This window comes from Thunnus maccoyii, chromosome 7, assembly GCF_910596095.1.
Source record: "Thunnus maccoyii chromosome 7, fThuMac1.1, whole genome shotgun sequence".
Taxonomy (NCBI): Eukaryota; Metazoa; Chordata; class Actinopteri; order Scombriformes; family Scombridae; genus Thunnus; species Thunnus maccoyii.
Window position 1 is genome coordinate 3,163,425 of NC_056539.1, and position 18,920 is coordinate 3,182,344.

The following is an 18,920-nucleotide window of genomic DNA, read 5'->3' on the forward strand; positions in this document are numbered from 1 at the left end:
TTTGAACATGAGATTTGTTTGTGTAAAAATAGCTTTTGGCACACACACCTGTAAACAAACGTAGTGTGTAGCTTTGTTTGGGTAATGTTCCATAGAAATGATAACAGGTGTGTGAGGAGGTGTGTTTCCATCTGTTGAGGTGAAGCAAATACATGGCCTTCCCAAGTCCCAGTGTCAAAATACATGCACCTGCAATTTTAGGGCAGATAGGCAACCATGCATGTCATGCACCAGTAGTCTGAACGGTAGGTTTTACTTGGATATTTCGAAAATTCTGTACAATTTTTTCATTTTGATTCAGGCCTAATTTCATAAGAATTCCTCATTGTGGACAGACACCTGGCAGTGTCTATCGGTGCTTTAGTGCCGTATTAACAGCTTGCCTTCCTCCTTGCTTGTCTTGTTCCTCCAGAGAATTCGAAGCCATCCAAGAGTTCGACTCCGGTTCTGTCCAAGCAGTCAGCCAGGTGGCAGGTCTCCAAGGAGCTCTATCAGACTGAGAGCAACTATGTAGACATTTTAAGCACCATACTACAGGTAGCTGTGTGTGTGTCTGTGTTCGCACAATGAGCATGTTTCTAAGACTCACTCACAGGTTGGCCAGTCGGTTGCCCCTGACAACAGTTTCAGGCTAAGCTACAATCATTAAACGTGTGTGTGTGTGTGTGTGTGTGTGTGTGTGTGTGTGTGCGTGAGTTCTCACTTGGCCTGTCTTATCGGTTGGTCCCAGCTGAGAGTCAGACAGCTGACCAGTGAGGGAGAAAATGACCTGCCTGACCATTTCTCTTTCTGTCTCCCTCCCCTTCAAAATCTTTCACTCTTTTTGCTTCTTTTCTTCACTATCTCGTTTAGGCTTCCTCCATTTTGATGTTGCTTCCGTTTTCATTCACTTGTTCTTTCCCCCCCCGTCTCTCTCTCTCTTTCTGCCTCAAACATCTTTCCTCAATTTTTGCCATGTCCCTCCCTTGTAATCTGTCTTCTCTGTTGTATTCGACTGAGTTTACATCTGGGTTTAGCTGTTCCTTTTCCTCATATAAAGCAGAAAGCTGGCTGGGTAACAGAATCTGAGAGTATAAGGGTAGTCCATCAAACTTGGTGTGGTGGACGTCTCTCATAGTGCCTCTCACCACATGTTGCTCAATTCACCTTAATAATGCCCCTGTAGCTGCAGCGCCATGTCATTTATCAAAGGAAAACACAGTTGAGGCTGATTCCATAATCCACACACTTAGTAATCACTGCATGCCAGGCATGAGTTGTAGTGCTGTTGATTACTGCAAATGCTAGGTCTTCTTAGTCAATCAATTTTCATTCTTTCACCTCAGAAATTCAGCTCAAGCATAGTTAACTGTAACTGAGTGCAGCAGTTTCCTTTTTTTCATCTTACAGCCATTTACTGAGGAAGCAGATAGTATAAACTCCTGGTCAGATGGGCAGCAGACAGTAGACTGCTAATTGGATTTCATTTTTCAACATGACACAGCAGTTACACAGGCTGACTGCAAGAAATTTGGTTCAAGTTAAATTGTGCTCCGCCTTTTTTTCTTCTTCCACAAATGTTGGTTGTTAGAATTACATTAATCAACTTGAACAAAAACTTATTTTGTTTTATTGATTTACAAGTGTAAGTGCAGATAATATGATTCAAAGTCCTGTAGTAGATTGAACACGATCCAAAGCTTACTGGTGGAAAACCAAACCCAGCAGCATAAAAAAAAACAAATAAAGCAGAACAAATCCAAAAGGGACGTCAGCCTGAGTAGACTCAGGTGGTGCATCATGCTGGGAGCACCAGTCAACTAATAGCTGTGGTTAAAAAGAGAAGCAAACACATACATGTGTGATGATTTTACTTGATACATGAGAGAGTGAAAAGGATTATTTTAGCAGTTCCTCAATAAAAAGTGAGTGAAATGTAGCCACCACACAATAAATTTTCTCCTGTAGTAATATGGGAAAACACCTCACTTTGTCCTGTTTCTACCCTTTCTTCACTGTTTATGATATGTGAGATCTAGAAGCAGTCTATTAATGCTCAGGATCAGTCATTTCTTTATGGGCTCTGTTACAACTAAAGAACACTCACGGTGCAGTAAAGTGCTGCATGACATTCTGTCTCCAAAATTAGATTTTTCCCAGAATGACAGTTGGTAAAACTGTCCAATGAATGAGTTACCTGTCAGTCCATATAAGGTCATATTAACTGCTCCTGCTTTGTTTTCTAATAAGTCATGGAAATGAAGTAGCCTAGAACCAAAAGGCAATAATTAAGTCTTTAATCTTTCTTTAAAAAAAAAAACACATAGGGCTGCAACTAACAATTATTTTCATTATTGATTCGTCTATTGATCATTTTCTCGATTAATCGATTAGTTGTTTGGTCTATAAAATGTCAGAAAATGGTGAAAAATTGCGATCACTGTTCCTAAAGTCCAAGGTGATCTTCTCAAATGTCTTATTTTGTCCAGACTAACAGTTCACACCTCAAAGATTGTGAGTTTACTGTATAGAAGACTAAATAAACCAGAAGATATTCACATTTGAGAGGCTGGAATCAGAGCATTTGGACCAAAATAGTTGACGATTAATTCAATAGTTGACAACTAATTATTAATTTAATATTAATTATAATAATTAATCAACTAATTGTTGCAGCTCTATATCTACATCTAACTTCATGTCTGAAAAGTAACCTCAGACACTAACATCGTGTTGTTAAATTACAACACATGACACACGCATGTTCTCATGTCTGTTTCTATTTGCAGCTTTTCAAGCTTCCACTGGAAAAAGAGGGGCAGGTGGGTGGACCCATCCTGGCCCAAGAAGAAATTAAGACAATATTTGGTAGCATCCCAGACATTTATGAGGTTCACACCAGAATAAAGGTAGTGTGCTCTCAACAGTTTCTATCAGACCAAGGTGGAACAAATGATTGTGATGTGTAGTCTTCGAAAAGGCATTGTTGTTTGTTGATTTTCTGTGTTATTGTTTGTTCATCAGAGTGACCTTGAGGAGCTCCTGACAGACTGGTCAGAGGACAAGAGCGTAGGAGACATCATCCTCAAATATGTGAGTACAAACAATTCTATACTTGAATGCAGATGTTGAATGTTTCTATCTATCTCTCTATCTCTATCTGTATCTCTATCTGTATCTGTATCTGTATCTGTATCTGTATCTCTATCTCTATCTCTATCTCTATCTGTATCTCTATCTGTATCTGTATCTCTATCTCTATCTCTATCTCTATCTCTATCTCTATCTCTATCTCTATCTCTATCTCTATCTGTATCTGTATCTCTATCTCTATCTCTATCTCTATCTCTATCTATAATTGTATATACAAGAAAGTAAATGCATGAGGTTGCTGTTGCCATTACACACTCAGGTTTAGATAACTTTTTCAGAATTCGACCAGGGTAAAAAGTGGATTTATATTCTATATAGGAAAGTATCTAATCTGACAAGCAAATATCAGAAGCCGTCATTTTTGGCAGTTGCCAACAACTGCTGGAGACGGTCGAAGCCATTGATCAGGCCCTGCATGCTTATGTGGATGGAGCTATGGCATTGTGTTTGCAGTATTTGTGAAACTTTTAATAAAACAATCAATCATTTCCTCTCTCCCCAGTCTAAAGAGCTGGTGAAGGCCTACCCGCCGTTTGTCAACTTTTTTGAAATGAGCAAGGAGACCATTGTTAGATGTGAGAAACAAAAGCCACGCTTCCACGCTTTTCTCAAGGTATGACTTTTCCAGTTTGTACTGTATATGTGAATTTGCCTGCCTTATAGAGCACAACAGATACTTATTTCATAAGAACACGCACCAACTGTAAATTACAGTACAGTGAAATGTAGACTTCATCCAGAAAACACAACTGATCATAATAGGGCTGAAAAATTAGTCAAGAAATGACTAAAACTGACATTATTAAGCTCTAAGGGACCTGATTTAACCCACATTGGTATGATTGGTAAATTAATTCCCTCAGACAGGCTGTTAAGTTCCTTGTGAATGCACCTTAGAGCACACCATTAAATCACTGTCACTCAGTTTTTCTATGTGGCTTCATTTCGAACAGATAAAGCTGAGTTGGTATTGTTACACAGTTTGGGTGACAGTAATAACTACAAGTACTCAGCCTAAAGCCCCGGTGAGGCCAGAAAGTGGCTTTGACTCAAAGACCACAATCAAATGATGGAAAAAAAAAAAAACTGCAGCTGGGGGCACGGACTCAGATGAAGAGCTGGTTTGAAAAAAAGTGTCGATCAGGTCATGGCTTTAGTGAACCTGATGCTGAGGAAAAAAACCAAAGCTAAATGTAGTGTTTGAAAATAGGGCACCGCTAAGAGAGTGGTGCGTCTCCTTAGGGATCATTCAGTTTGTGTGTGAGAGAGAGAGACACTGGCTGAAGACAATATAACCTGAATGTACAGTATGATTAGATACAGTTTGTGACACATAAATGCTGTTTTCACGATGTTTGTTTACCAGCAGTGTATAATGATGAGGTCGACCCTGAAGCTACAACTTCACCCTTGAGCTGTAATGAAGTTTCCTCTTTGCTTGCCGAGCAGTAGTCTAATACAAAGGTGTAAAACATTCCGCAGATGCAGTAATAGAATAACATAAGCCATAATTGTGTTATTCAATTGATTTCTTTATATTGTTAGTCAAGAGATGTGAAGCTAAAATGGTTCTTAACTAAAGGGTCGAATACGTTCAATAGATTCAAACACAAAGTCCATGATTTTCTTCTCATTGCTCCGTACAAAGAATGAGTAAGATGACCATTAAACATGAATTGTTATTGAGATCATTGTGACACTTAATCGTGATAATGATCTCAGGTGAAATCCCCCAGCCCTTGAACATAATAAATCAAAAGTAGTGCAGTATTGTTTGCAGGGTTGGTTTAGTGATGTGTTATTTATTGTATTTTTTCATTGGTGATGTATGTGCTGCCACCATTACATGAAACATGTTAACTTTTTGTCACTGTGGGTTGTTCATTCTGAAGTACACACCCTAATGATACTTTGTAAAGTGAAGTTTAGCTGGTGATCAGCATGCAGTGCAGACTTTTGTTGCCTTTTTGTTGTCATTTAACACACTTTGACTCTACAGATCAACCAGGCCAAGCCAGAGTGTGGCAGACAGACACTAGTGGAGCTGCTCATCAGACCTGTACAGAGACTGCCGAGTGTGGCCCTTCTTCTTAATGGTAACACACACACACACACACACACACACACACTCATGTACACCCCCCATTGTTAAAACAATTTGAAGAAAGAAAAAAGAAAAGTTCATTTCTTGTGCTAATTACCTCCCTCCTCGTCTTTCTTTCCTTATCTTCCTCCCTCCACACCTGGCTCCTTCCTCTGTTATCGCTGCTTGTTACCTGTCTGTAATTTCTGTTGCTCTCTATTCTCCTCTTCTCGTCTTTCTCTACATGATTTTCATCTCACCCCGCTTGTCTACTTCTTACCAAACTTTCCCTTTCTTCCACCATTGCAGACATAAAGAAGCATACGTCAGATGACAACCCAGACAAGATAACCCTGGAGAAAGCAATTGAGTCTCTGAAAGAAGTTATGACGTGAGTTGGCGCGACCTTACCCTTTCTATTGTGATGATCATAATGCAACACATTGTTTGATCACTTCACCGCCTCATGCGAACCCTCCTATCATATTAATAACATTATGTAGGTTTAACTTGTAATGACTGACCATTTCTGAGTCAAGATTTAGCAAGAAACAAGTCATGTTTCTACATTTTTTTGTTGTTTTTTTGATAATACGCTCTTAAACTTTGGTCATATTCAGAGCTGTGTCCCTGCATGTTATTAACAGTATCTGTGTGTATGAACAATATGAAACATGCAGTTGTAGAGGATAATAAAAAGGATACAGTACTAATACAGTAAATTATTACACTACTCAAAGGACATGGCTGGTGATTTTCTATATTTGTACTACATTATACATTTCTCAAAGAACTTCATTACAAAGTCAAGAGGTTGTGACATGTAGCACAACAAGCTAGTGAAGCTGTGCAAACAGAATCGTGCGCAGTGGTGTCTGCCATACTAGGAACTCATTTCTGAGATTTTATATACATATATTTATAATCTTATCGCTGTTATTACTCTTTGGAGCTGTTTCTAAACAAGCTATGGTAACCACTGTCTTCAGGGATGAAGGAACATGTCACTCAGTGCAGTGGTGTGACTCCTTGATGTGTTTTTAATAGTTTTTGGACAACAACAGGAGTCTACGGCACAGAGGAATATGATATATCAGACTTTGGATACACACTCAATACTTATAACTAGGATGAGTTTGTTGTTAATTTGGCTCTGTGCATGAGATTTGTTGACAATAAGAAAAATACAGAAAATGGCCAGTCAAATCCTTTAAAGACACAGTGAGTTATCTCTTGTTATGTGATCAGGAAATGTAGCAAGCCAGTAGGAGAAGGTCATACACACCACCCACACACTCACAGAGGCTTTGGGGCGATTGGTTTTTGACAGCTAAACACACTGTAACTTCTGTTTCACTACTTCAATCTGGCCATTTAAATGCAGGGTTTCCGCCAAGAAATTAGTGATTGCCCGTCCTAACTGCTGCTCTGTTAAATTAACTCTCAAACTGATCACAGTCATTTATGCAAACAACACAGAGCTACTGATACAAGCACACTCTGTTGGGTAAAAACCTGTATCCAGCTGCTGATTAAACTAACTCGAGCCTGGTGCAGTGCAGGTCAGACATCTCTTACCTCCCCACCTGCCTGCCTCTAATTTTCCCACTTGTTGTTTTTTCCCTCAACTTTGAGACATGCTGCTCTGATTAATCAACAGCTGCTGCAAAGCAAACATAAAATGTAATAGATCAATCAATATCACCTGCAGAGCTTAATCAGACAGAAACCAAGGCGCCTCAATCTGTGATCAACTTGGTTACTAGATGATGGTCTCAACAGTAGGCTCACTTCTTAAACTCGTGGTCCTACTCCTTTTTATCTGGAGCTTAACCTCTCTCATAAAAATGTGGTCATTTTTTCTGACACTCTTTATTTCAAGCAAGGTGGGACGTCTCTACGATAATACATTACAAGAAACTTTGCCATGCTGATCCAAAATTGGTACTTAATAACTTGTCCCCTGTGTTTCCTTTTTTACTCTGTAAGAGGATGGGGACGTCAAATAGTGCTGACTGTTAATATTCTCCTTTCTTTTACCATTTTCCATCTGATCTCACTTTGTTTTATCATGAGTAATCAAGGGTCAATATCAGGATATGAGATAGTTAGATTTGTTTTTAATTATGTTTTTAAAAGACGGTTATTAGTTCTTATTTGGTAAATAAACACTATTAGAGAAATTAGATCGCTCACAATTCTTCTGTCAATTTTACTTACAAATATTGACTATCCTGTAAAAGGTTGGAAAATAGTTTCAAATTCCAATCACAATTTCCCAGTCTTTAAACTGCTGACCAACACTTCAAATCCAAAGGATATTCAATTTACTATGTCAAATAGAAATAAGCCACATGTCCTCATCAACTTATCAATTTGTAGATTGTTTTTTAAACACTGAGACGAGCAATAATGTAATTATATATGAATTTAATTTCCTTTCCCCCATCCTCCCCACCAGTCACATCAACGAGGACAAGAGGAAGACCGAGGGCCAGAAGCAGATCTTTGACGTGGTTTATGAAGTTGACGGCTGTCCTGTAAGTTTAAACATTGTTATTGTTTGCATGTCTGTTGTTGCGTAGACCAAGTGCTACAATTTTATTCATGTCATCCCGGATGAAACTTTTATTGATTTTTAATTTCACATCTTTTTCTTCCATTCCTATGCTTCCTCTTCTCTGCAGGCCAACCTGCTGTCCTCCCATCGCAGTCTGGTTTACCGAGTAGAAACAATCGCTCTGGGAGACCAGCCATGTGACCGTGGTGAACATGTCACACTCTTCCTCTTCAATGACTGCCTTGAGGTGAGAATGCACATGCACGCTACTAAACCTTTGACCATCTTCCACAGATGTGTTCTGTGCAATCTAATTTACCTGTCTAACCATAGTCTAATCTGAGTGTTAACCTACAGCCCTGACCATACTTTGAAACAGTTACTGCAGCAATTCAGCAAGTAATATTGTGAAAGATGAATTTAGAGAGTGATTAAAAATTGAAGCAGCACAGGACGAGACATCCTGACTTTTAATCCCTCGTACAGGTCGAGCTTCAACAATACTGGATCCTACGACACCTTCCCTACCTGTTTAACGCCCCCATCTTTCATCTTTCATCTTTCATACTCAGGGTCATTTTGTCAGACTTAACAAAGCTCCTGTCAGAGCCACAGACCTTATTTAATTGTTTTCACAGGCTGAGAAGTACTCTCCATGATGAGTATACTTGCCACTACACTGGTGTTTCATGAAGTAGTTTATTTTTTGAACAGTGTGTTGCCAAGCAATCTAGCTGTTTTCTCCTTTTCAATGAAGCACTTACATGTAGTTGAGTCAAAGTAAAGAACAACTGTGCTCCAGTCTCTGGAGTCAACAAAACACGTGATTTGGGCGGCTCCAGTGTGCCATTTGCATGAGGTTGCACCTTTTTCTCAAATTCTTCAGGTGACGTTTGAGTCTTGAATGATGGTCGGTGGCAGCAGGATGACATTTGTAGGTTCAAATCACGATGAATTTAGATCTATATGTGTGAAATTTAGAATTTAGTGTGGTTTGACCAAGTTTTACCACATTATGTATATTTAGAAGCACAATAAGTTGTTGCATCAGCTAGAAGGCCTTTCTATTTTCACAATTTTTAACTGTCCTTTAACTAGTGATGTTAGGAAAATATCTCCCTGAATACCTCTATCTCCTGCGTGTTTCTTCCTCTGTACCTTGTTTGTTAAAGGAGGCTCAGTCTGGATCTCAGTGTGTTCTTAAATACATGCTGGGATTCATGTGCACAGCAGTGGTTAGGAGGGAAGGGGCCTTTTGCTGAGTAGCAAGATTAAGTATGTGATCAATTCATGTGTGTGGTCTTATCATTTGCAGACACTGTGTGTGTGTGTGTGTGTGTGTGTGTGTGTGTGTGTGTGTGTGTGTGTGTGTGTGTGTGTGTGTGTGTGTGTGTGTGTGAGAATTAGCAAAGGGACAGCATAAGAACAGGGCAAGAAACAGACAGGTGGGTGGCTGCGCTGATTCAGGAGCGTCAGCGATGCCTCCTAATGAGCCTTGTGTGTGTGTGTATGTGTGTGTGGTGAACAGCCAGACAGACACACATGTATTCCTGACAGCATACCATGTACTTCTATGTGTATCCTTGAATGAATGTTGTGTTTGAGTGGGTGGCCTCACTACTCCCCTTCATCATCACTAATCATTGATTAACTCTTGCATTCATATAATCACACTCACCCTCTTCACCCACACAGTCAAAGTAACAATGACCTGTGATGTAGTGTCCTATCTTATCCTCTCCCACATCTCTCTATTCCTCCCTCTCTCTCTTTCTTCCTCTATCGTCTTTCTCAGCTTCTAATTAATGTGACGTTAATGAGTTGCATCGTTTACCTCTATGAAGGCCTCATTGATTTATTGCCAAGTAACCGTTAGCAGCTCACCCCACACACACACTGCAAAATGCACCCACACTGAATTGCAAGGACACACAGACTTGTACACGTACAGGACGTTATTTAGAAATTGCCTTTCTTTACATTTACTTCCAAAGTTGCCATCATATTTTGCTTTTGTGTGTGTGTGTGTGTTTGTGTGCAGATTGCCAGAAAGCGACACAAAGTGATCAATACGTTTAAGAGTCCGCTGGGACAGACGAGACCACCGCCCCCGCTCAAACACATTGCACTGATGCCGCTGTCCCAGATACGAAGAGTGCTGGACCTGCAGGACACAGAGGGTAACACAACAACAACAACATGCACACACTGCAAACATGATCTCATGAAGTCACTGCTTAGCACTTTCCCTGTTTCTTCCTGAATCTGCTATATGTATTTTGCAATACACAAAGGTGGTAAAAACACCCTTTTAGAGTGTCTGTTAGAAAGAATAACATGACAAACCAAAGATAGAAGTCAAATAAAATGTTTATAGTACAGATTGCACATCTTCTGTCAGTTAGTGAAGTAAAAATGTACTTTTACTAAGCCGTCTAATTCTAAAATCCGCTTATATAGTGAAAAAAGAAGCAAGAACTGAAGGTATTTTTTGTGTATATCCTTTATTTTTTTGAGATACAAAAACGTGAAACTACTGATAACCTCCATCGCAACAGAATACAAAGTGGTAAAGTGAGATCCAGTTCCTGTTTTATATTGAAACATTTCTGTCTTTCATACAGACAGAAAAGCTCTCTGCCTGTTGGACTGAAATGTTCCTACAGCACATATTTAGTTTACACCATGCTGTTAGTTTTGCTTTTAGAATAATATCAGTAAATGAACAGCTATTGGCACACAATGTTCTATACTTTTCTTACTGTTAACTGATCTCATGAAACAACCCAAACCAACAATGAATTGATCTTCTAACAAGTATTGTCTGTGTATCCAAAGCCTGGTGTATCTATATCTATACTATATTTATATTATACCCACACACACTGTCCTGCTGCTAGAAATACTCACTAGACCACCAAATGTGCATCATTGCCATCTGAAAATAGTTCCCAACAAATGTGCTATTTCTTCCTGTTTGAGTAACATGAAAACCTACTAAAACTACAGTGACCAGCTGTTTTAGGAAATCGCTGAGCTTTAAAAAAAAAAAAAAAAAAAAAAGCGCCCTTTGTGGGAACCATTAAGCTTTGGACTGAGTGCCATGGGCAGGGTAGAGAAGTCAGAAAATATATCAGTGTTTTCATTAAGTTTCAACACGCTGTATCTTAAATGTATAGCCATCTGCTTATTTGAAGACGAGTGCTGCTATCACATTATTTTACTATGATATATGTTATGAAATCCGTTTTAATTTTTCCTAGATCCTGTTTTTTTCCCCCAAATTCCATGTTTGCGTTTTAATTTTTCTGAATTCTGTGCTTTATGATTTAAGCACATTTTGTCATCAGAGTGTCTAATCACGTGGTGGATGGATACAATGTCAACAATTTGATAAGAAAGTATTCAAAATTGAATCACACATTGAATGAAATTAATTTATATCAATGAATGTGTAATGATGCAACACAACATTGCACTATTTTTTAATCAGAGAAAGTGCTTCAATACACAGGACACTCAGACGTCAGCATGAAGAAGTCAGAGTGCTATTGCTTGAAGTAATCCTTCACATTTTTGTGAGTGATCTCACTGTGTGCCATAAGAAACAATAATCACAAAATAACACTGGCAAAGCGAGGCTTATAGTGAGGGGATTTGAGCAGCGATTTGCTCATCCTCCCAAAGTCAGGGCGAAGCCACCAACCAGCTGTAGGGATGAGTGTGTTAGGATTTTATCCATACCCTTATCAGTCCGGTTCATACTCTCACTGCTTCTTTTTCATTACTAAAGAACTGGGGCTTTTTGAATAATATTTTAAGTATAAATTCAGAACAGGATTAGAAGTGATTTATATTTTAAATATAACTTAAATATTATTTCTACGGTATCAACAGTAAAGTTTACAACAGCAAAGTCACTATATAAACTCAATAATATCTCACTGGAAACAAATCAAAAATGTCAATAAAATGAATTAAAGCTGCAAGCAGCGATGATAGGGCCCTCGCACCCTTGCGCACGTCGGGGTGCAGTGGAAGGGCTTTTATTGCAGGCATGCAGATGTGTTCAGAACATTGCATGAAGGAGTTAAATATCATTTCCTGTATCCACTATGTGGTGCTAGAGAACACCCATTAAGTAAACCTCATGTTGCTGTATATCAACTGTAGACCACACCTTGAAAATTTCATGTGCATCAGATGATGTTTGTTATATACGGCTGACTTCCTGTTGTCAGTACGTGGCGCTATGACTATGACTCAATATTGACATGTAGATGTGTTCAGGACAGGGTTCTTATCAAGCGTGAGAAATTTGGTGCAGGTTGGAAAATATACATTCAAGCTACAGCAACTTCCTGCTTCATGGCGAAACGTCAGAGTTTGACACGTCGCCATGGCAAAGGCATTCAGTGAAAACTCAAGATTTTGATCACAAACTAGTCTAGATGACACACACTGATTTTGAAGTCGTTATGATGAATTCTGTAGGAGGAGTTTGTTAAAATACAAGGCATGCAAAATCAGCACTGCTAGGTGCTCGGGCCCTAATAATATTCCCATCATCAAAATAGTGAGTGAAGTTTAGAAAGAATGAAGAACACAGACATCAGTCAGTATCAGTCCTCCCGATCTGTCCTCCTCCCTCTGGGGAGGAGAGGCTGGTTTGAAGAGGGGGGGGGGCTGCTGTCTCAGCCAGTAGCTAAGTTTACAAGACTTTGACACAGTTTAATATTTCGTGGCAAACTAAGCTAAACTGTTAGGCTGCATACAGACTGCTTTCATTTTAGCTTGTTCATAACAATTCCCTACAGAGAAAGCAGTTGAAAATATCCCTTTTCTACATGTTTATGCTTGTTGAACAGGTGTTTTGATAAATTACTCTCATTGGCTTTTTACTCGCAAAGCTTTTCTTGCACTTTCAGTAACGAGCGTAGTTATCCTCAACTGGAGTAAAACTTTATCTTTCACTTCACACTCTGGTGTGTGTGTGTGTGTGTGTGTGTGTGTGTGTGTGTGTGTGTGTGTGTGTGTGTGTGTGTGTGTGTGTGTGTGTGTGTGTGTGTGTGTGTGTGTGTGTGTGTGTGTGTGTGTGTGTGTGTGTGTGTGTGTAGAAGCTGATACCTGCCCTTGGTCAAAACTCCAACACAGACAGCAGAGGACAGAAGCAGTGCATCTGTAAATGTCACCTAAACGCAGTAGAGACTCGCAGTATAGGTTTTTTTGTTTTTTTTTTGTCTGTTTATTTTTTTCTGGTCATTTGGCTTAGGTGCTGTGAAAAAAAATGCTAGGTGCTGCACCTAAATCTTATAATGGAAGGGATAAATTGCATCCACATTTTGGCAAATTCCATGATATTTTACATTAAACAGTTGATTCCATTGTTATCATGAAATTCTGCAATTCACGGGGAACTAACTATGTCAGAAATAGTGAAAAGGGGAAATTAAATAACCAACAAGAAAATGCCAATATAGTTTGGAGTAAAAACGGTAATGAACTTTTATTCAGGTTTAAGAGTGAACGACAAAGAGGAGCTAAAAGATGTGAAGTGGAAATTATATTTTGTGATGGCCATGTCATACAGACAGTAAAGAATAAAAAGAAAAATAATTTTTATGAACAACAGGGTGAGATCTTTTTATGGCACTCATAATCAGGAGGATTAAACATCACTAAATGTTTATTGGACAAAGAGATACACTAAGTCCTGGAGTTTGTCCTGCTTAAAGACCGCTCCAGCACCCCACATTCCAGGATGCAGTATATCAAGCTAACAGGAATAAACAAAATAGTTTGGTGTTTCCTTTATTTTGTCCACCCCTGTATTTTCATATGAGAACACATTGTTTAGAGACAAAAAAGTAATGATTGATTAATGATTAAAGTTGATTTGTCTTCCACCACTTCTGTCTGCTCTTGTCTTCCCATCTGTTTCTCTTCCCTTTGTCCCCGTCCAACATACTTCCTCTATTATCCTCATCCTTTTCTCTCCCGTTCTATTCATCTCCATCTCTCAACTGGCCAATCCCCCTCATCCCTTCGTTCCCTCCTTCTTTTTGTTTGTCTTTATCATTTCTCCTCCCTCTCTCTGTCTATCACTGTCTGTCCTCTCTTGCCTGCTTCCTTCCCTCCAGAATGTGTGAATGCATTCGCCTTGGTCGTTCGCCCTCCGACTGAACAGGAGAACTTGTTGTTCAGCTTCCAACTGGCCGGAGAGGAAACGGTTAAAAGCGCCTGGCTGCGAACACTTTGCCGCCACGTCGCCAACACCATCTGCAAGGCTGACGCGGTGAGAAGACCCACACACACACACACACACACACACACACACACACACACACACACACAGAAAACAAAGTAGATAGTTTGACAGATCAGCAAGTGGGGGGGGGGGAACTGTGATGGCTCTGACTTCCTCAACAGCAGTTTACACTGACTGACTGAATATATCTAACTTTTTTCAACTCTAAAACACACATTGGTCCCAGTCTCTTCACCATCCTCAAGCCCAAGGAAAAGTGCTATGATCACAAGTTTGGTGCTGTGGTCAAATTTGGAATTGTAAGCCTAGAAAAATGTGCAGCTACAGACATCCAGAGCAAAATACATCACTGTAAAAATAAAAAAAATTCCTCCCAGTAGCTGTTCTAAAACTTTTGGTCTTCTCACATGATCTTAACCAGCAAACGTTTTTGTCAACTACTGATTCCAAGGTCAAGTTGGACGCAGTGTGGACGCTGCCCAGCTTTGTTGAACAAATGTATCTATCTGAAATGAAACTCAATTCAGTGATAATGACATTTAAACATCATTTAACTCACCAAAATGCAGAGTGAGAGAAGAAACAAAAAGATAGAAAGTAAGAGGGAGGAATAGAAATTTCATACGCTTGGACAATCAAGAGAAGGGAGCCTGCATATGTACAGACAGACAGAGGTGAAACTTGAACTTGAATGAATTCAGTGTAATTCTCTGCTTTATCAGTCAAGTGTATGGAACTACACTGCAGAGTCTTCACCTTCACTGAAGGCTGAGGCGCTGGTTCAGAGCTGGACTTGTTTCAACAGTTTGCTTAGCAAGGCTTTGGTAAAGGCAATAGAGAGAGCCAATGGGGTGTGAATTAGTGGTAGGGAGGATGTAAATTTGCCCCAAACACTAACAGTGATCGACACTGTAAACCACTGTAGTAGGTAGTCTCAATCACACTTTCAATCACTCAATTTCTTTGCATATGTATTATTTATGTCAGAGGTGGGATATGTGTGTGTGTGTGTGTGTGTGTGTGTGTGTGTGTGTGTGTGTGTGTGTGAGTGAGGTGGAATTATTTGTGTGGGGAAAATATAAATTAGGCAGTTACTGTCACTGAATCAAGGAAATAAGTAGTAACCAAACTAGTAGATTTAGTTTTTAAAACAGGCTCAGTAATGTCCTAAAACAGCTGGTTACTATAGATTTTAGCAAATGTCACTCAAACAGGAGGAAATACTGCATTTGTTGGGGACTATTTTCAGCAGCGGATGAATCTAGCAGGACGGTGTGTGTGGGACTGTCAGTGCAAGAGTGTGGTTCATTGATGTGTTTTTAACAGTTGAGCTCTGTGACACAGAGGAATAAGACATATCAGATCATACTTGTTAGTAGATCAATCCACTGTCGGTTTCAATCTTTTCATGGGATTTTTTTGAGAGAATGAAAAAAAAACAGATATCGTCAACCTTTTTCCTTTGATGGTTTGGGGAGTTTCTGGGAAACACACTTGTTATGGTCTGATTAAGCTTACCGGATCCCTGTAGACAGATGTATGTATTTCTCCTCCATAAAGAGCAAAATAATTACTGAGCCCACTGGAAGACATGGAGGTGAAGCTGTCTGCTGTATTTAGCAGATCAAGCAGCAGGGGGCGATGTTGGCCTCCAGTCTGTCTGCCGCCTCACAGCTGCATTCCTAATGCTGTTTTCACTGGGTCAGCGCTGCAACGTGAATACCAACGAGATAGAGCCCTACTTGTTAAAAATCCCACTGCAGAGTGAGGAGGAGAGAGAAATAAAGACACTGTGTGTGTGTGTGTGTGTGTGTGTGTGTGTGTGTGTGTCTGTGTGTGTGTGTGTGTGTGTGTGTGTGTGTGTGTGTGTGTGTGTGTGTGTGTAAGAGAGAATCCTACTTCAAAATTTATCTGCATTTATTACATTATTTGCACACTTCAGGTCATGATTTATTAAATGGAGATTAAGTCTGTGATGTTATATTTTGTTCAATAACCAGGAGGACCTGATTCAGTGTACAGACCCAGACTCACTACAGGTCAGCACCAAGGATATGGACAGCACCCTGAGCAAAGCCTCCAGGGCCATTAAGAAGACCTCTAAAAAGGTAAAAATAAGAGAAATCTGTTTCTCATGATCAACTTCCTCAGCTGTACCATTTCCATTGTTCAAAACCACAATACTTGAAGTTTTCAAATATGCAAACTATTCTATGCAGAATTACACAGAAAGTGAATGACATTATGCACAAGACGTCTAGTGCAGATGTCCCACTTTTGATGTAATTGTATAATCATTAAACAATGAGCCCGGATTGGAATCTGCCTTAGATTTTCTTAGTTGCTCTCTCCAGCTTATCTAGAGAGGGCAGCTAAAGGATTTGAATGTTTAACTGAATATAAGCATGATACTGCCTGAAAGAATCTTTGGAACAAGCAGATAAAGAATGTGACATTGTTAAACAGCGTGAGGAAAAAAAGGTTTATCTGACTTTAAAGCTGCTTGAGGAAATGTTTGAGGGAGCAGTTGAGAGCAGTGAAGGTTAAGAGGTTAAACAAAGGCTACAGGACAGACTGTTTCATCATTCTACCAATTTCTCTTTCTCTCGGTGTTAGAGTTATCTGGCCTTCCTCATTCACAGTATGGTGACTTTAAAAACAGCCATATGTGCAGAGGTCAGCTGTTATCTCTGCAAGAAATATATTTGCTCTTATTCTTTGTGCATGTGACTCCTACTTTAACAGATAATAGCATATAATAATAATGATAATAATAATAATAATACAACTGGCCGAATGTTTTGCCTTTTATAAATAGCATGTCTTGTCAGATTCTGATCCTGCTCCACCTTGTGGAAGCTAAGCTAGCAATGATAGCTGTAGCTAAGTACAAGCATTTCCTAGCTGTCACGCAAAGGTGGCCCCTTTCAAATTAAAATGCCCTCTCATGTCTTCCCTCTGTCTTCATTTATCTGTTATCCCTTTTCTACTCTTTTCTACTCTTTCTACTGTGATGGTGGTTGTCCGCGTTCTCCTTATGTATAATAATAATAATACTACCACGATGAGAAAACTTTCGCCAATTTACTCAGCCATAACTCAGATTACTCAAGTCACTGTATATGAGTGATTATTTCAGCCCAGATTCAAAATGTGATAAAGTACCTGGTTAAAAATTTCTAACTTAACGATATCAACACATGAATTTAACAACTTGAATTTTTGATGGAGCCCAGATATGTCATTATATGTTTAAGATCATTTAAAAAGTGTTTTCAGTTTTTTCAGTTTATCCATGAGAGAACAATAACAATAGGGCTGCCACTTTTCATTATCGATTGATCGGTCAATCAGTTGTTTGGTCTATAAAATACTTAAAAAATGGGGGAAAATGTTAATCACTGTTTCCAAAAGTCTAAGATGCAACTTCAAATATTTTGTTTTGTTTTGAACAACAGGCCAAAATTCAAAGGTTTTAAGGTTGTTGTCATGGAGGATAAAAGAAACCAGAAAATATTCACATTTAAGAAGCTGGAATCAGAGAATTTGGACTTTTTTTCATTTTAAAAAAAATGACTCAAAAGGATGAATTGTTTTTTAAAATAGTTGGCAATCAATTTAATAGTTGGTAACTAATCAATTAATCATTGCAGCTCTAACTGACACGTCTATGTCCTGCTTATTTAATATCTTTTTACTAAACTAAATTTAAAATAAAATAAACAATGTTTATTCTTCTTATACAATTGTGATCAGATTTTAACATATTCTCAAATATCTATAATGGTATTGGCCTTGGTTAATACTAGTTAATAAATAATACAGAATATGACATAAGTTAAAGACAATATATTGGCATTACCAAACTGATAACAATATACACTCAGTTATGACTTAATCAGGTACAACTTGAAAAAACCTAATGTAGTCTAATCCAACAGCCCTGCAATAAATCAAACCTTCATGAAGGTTAAAATGTTCAGTTTTTGTTCGGCCTTCATTCTGTTTACTTTGTAAGCTGTAGGTTTTGGTGTGTTTGAAATGTATTGAATTATATACTGACTGGTGTTTTTCCGCTCATTGATAACAAGGGCGTGGAGTGAAAATTAAATCACCAAAAATCCAGGATGTTGCAAAAATACCATGTGGCATTTATGACCAAGACATGCTTACAAAACAAAATTATTGATTACTAATATTCTGTGGGTATGTGTGTGTGTTTTAGGTGACAAGGGCATTTTCTTTCACTAAGACCCCGAAGCGTGTGATCCAGAGGGCCTTCTTGGCCAACAGTACTCCAGATGAGAAAAGCGAGAGGCTGAGTTGTGAAAATCGCATCGGCAGCAGCTCCACACTGGCTGTAAGTCTCTCTGTTTATTTGCCTGTCTGAATAAATAATCAGTCTGCCACCTGGAAGACAACATGAGCTGTACTGATGGTAGATACACACTAGGTTAAATCGTCTCATTTCTATTATGCATCTATCTGCTTGTCTCTGTCAGGACCCACCTAATACACAAACAGACAGTTTGTAATAGCATGTAATATTAGATCACTCACAGAAAAAATACTACTTGCATCATGAATATTACCTTTAATGATCAAGATAAGTTTCCAAAATTTCAAATGTGTCTACTTTGTCCCCTTTATATGAGCAGAATAAGGCAGTTCATATTGGGTGGGTGTTGGCTGTCTCTGTGGCATACCTCATTTCTTTTCTATTTTCTCTATTTCTTTCTCCTTTTGCTGAGAGCCAGGCAATTGATCTCTTCATCAACCCATGATAGAACGGTTTTCAGTCAGTGTCAGTCATTTTGATCTAACTTGATTAATAATAATAATAATACATGATCCTCATATAGTGCTTTTCAAGAACT

General features: G+C 38.9%; 1 protein-coding gene across 6 annotated transcripts in view; it reads left to right on the forward strand.

The window, feature by feature from the left end:
* The window catches only part of ect2 (epithelial cell transforming 2), a 57,546-nt gene that overhangs the window by 25,277 nt on the left and 13,349 nt on the right, over positions 1 to 18,920 (forward strand). For all 6 annotated transcript variants that reach the window (XM_042416460.1, XM_042416463.1, XM_042416464.1 and 3 more), the window contains 12 exons: positions 413 to 537; positions 2,769 to 2,888; positions 3,004 to 3,072; positions 3,635 to 3,745; positions 5,132 to 5,228; positions 5,525 to 5,606; positions 7,677 to 7,755; positions 7,903 to 8,022; positions 9,817 to 9,955; positions 13,916 to 14,070; positions 16,044 to 16,151; positions 18,269 to 18,403. In XM_042416460.1, coding sequence (XP_042272394.1) covers positions 413 to 537; positions 2,769 to 2,888; positions 3,004 to 3,072; positions 3,635 to 3,745; positions 5,132 to 5,228; positions 5,525 to 5,606; positions 7,677 to 7,755; positions 7,903 to 8,022; positions 9,817 to 9,955; positions 13,916 to 14,070; positions 16,044 to 16,151; positions 18,269 to 18,403 — 1,340 coding nt within the window. The remainder of the gene's footprint in view (positions 1 to 412; positions 538 to 2,768; positions 2,889 to 3,003; positions 3,073 to 3,634; positions 3,746 to 5,131; positions 5,229 to 5,524; positions 5,607 to 7,676; positions 7,756 to 7,902; positions 8,023 to 9,816; positions 9,956 to 13,915; positions 14,071 to 16,043; positions 16,152 to 18,268; positions 18,404 to 18,920) is intronic.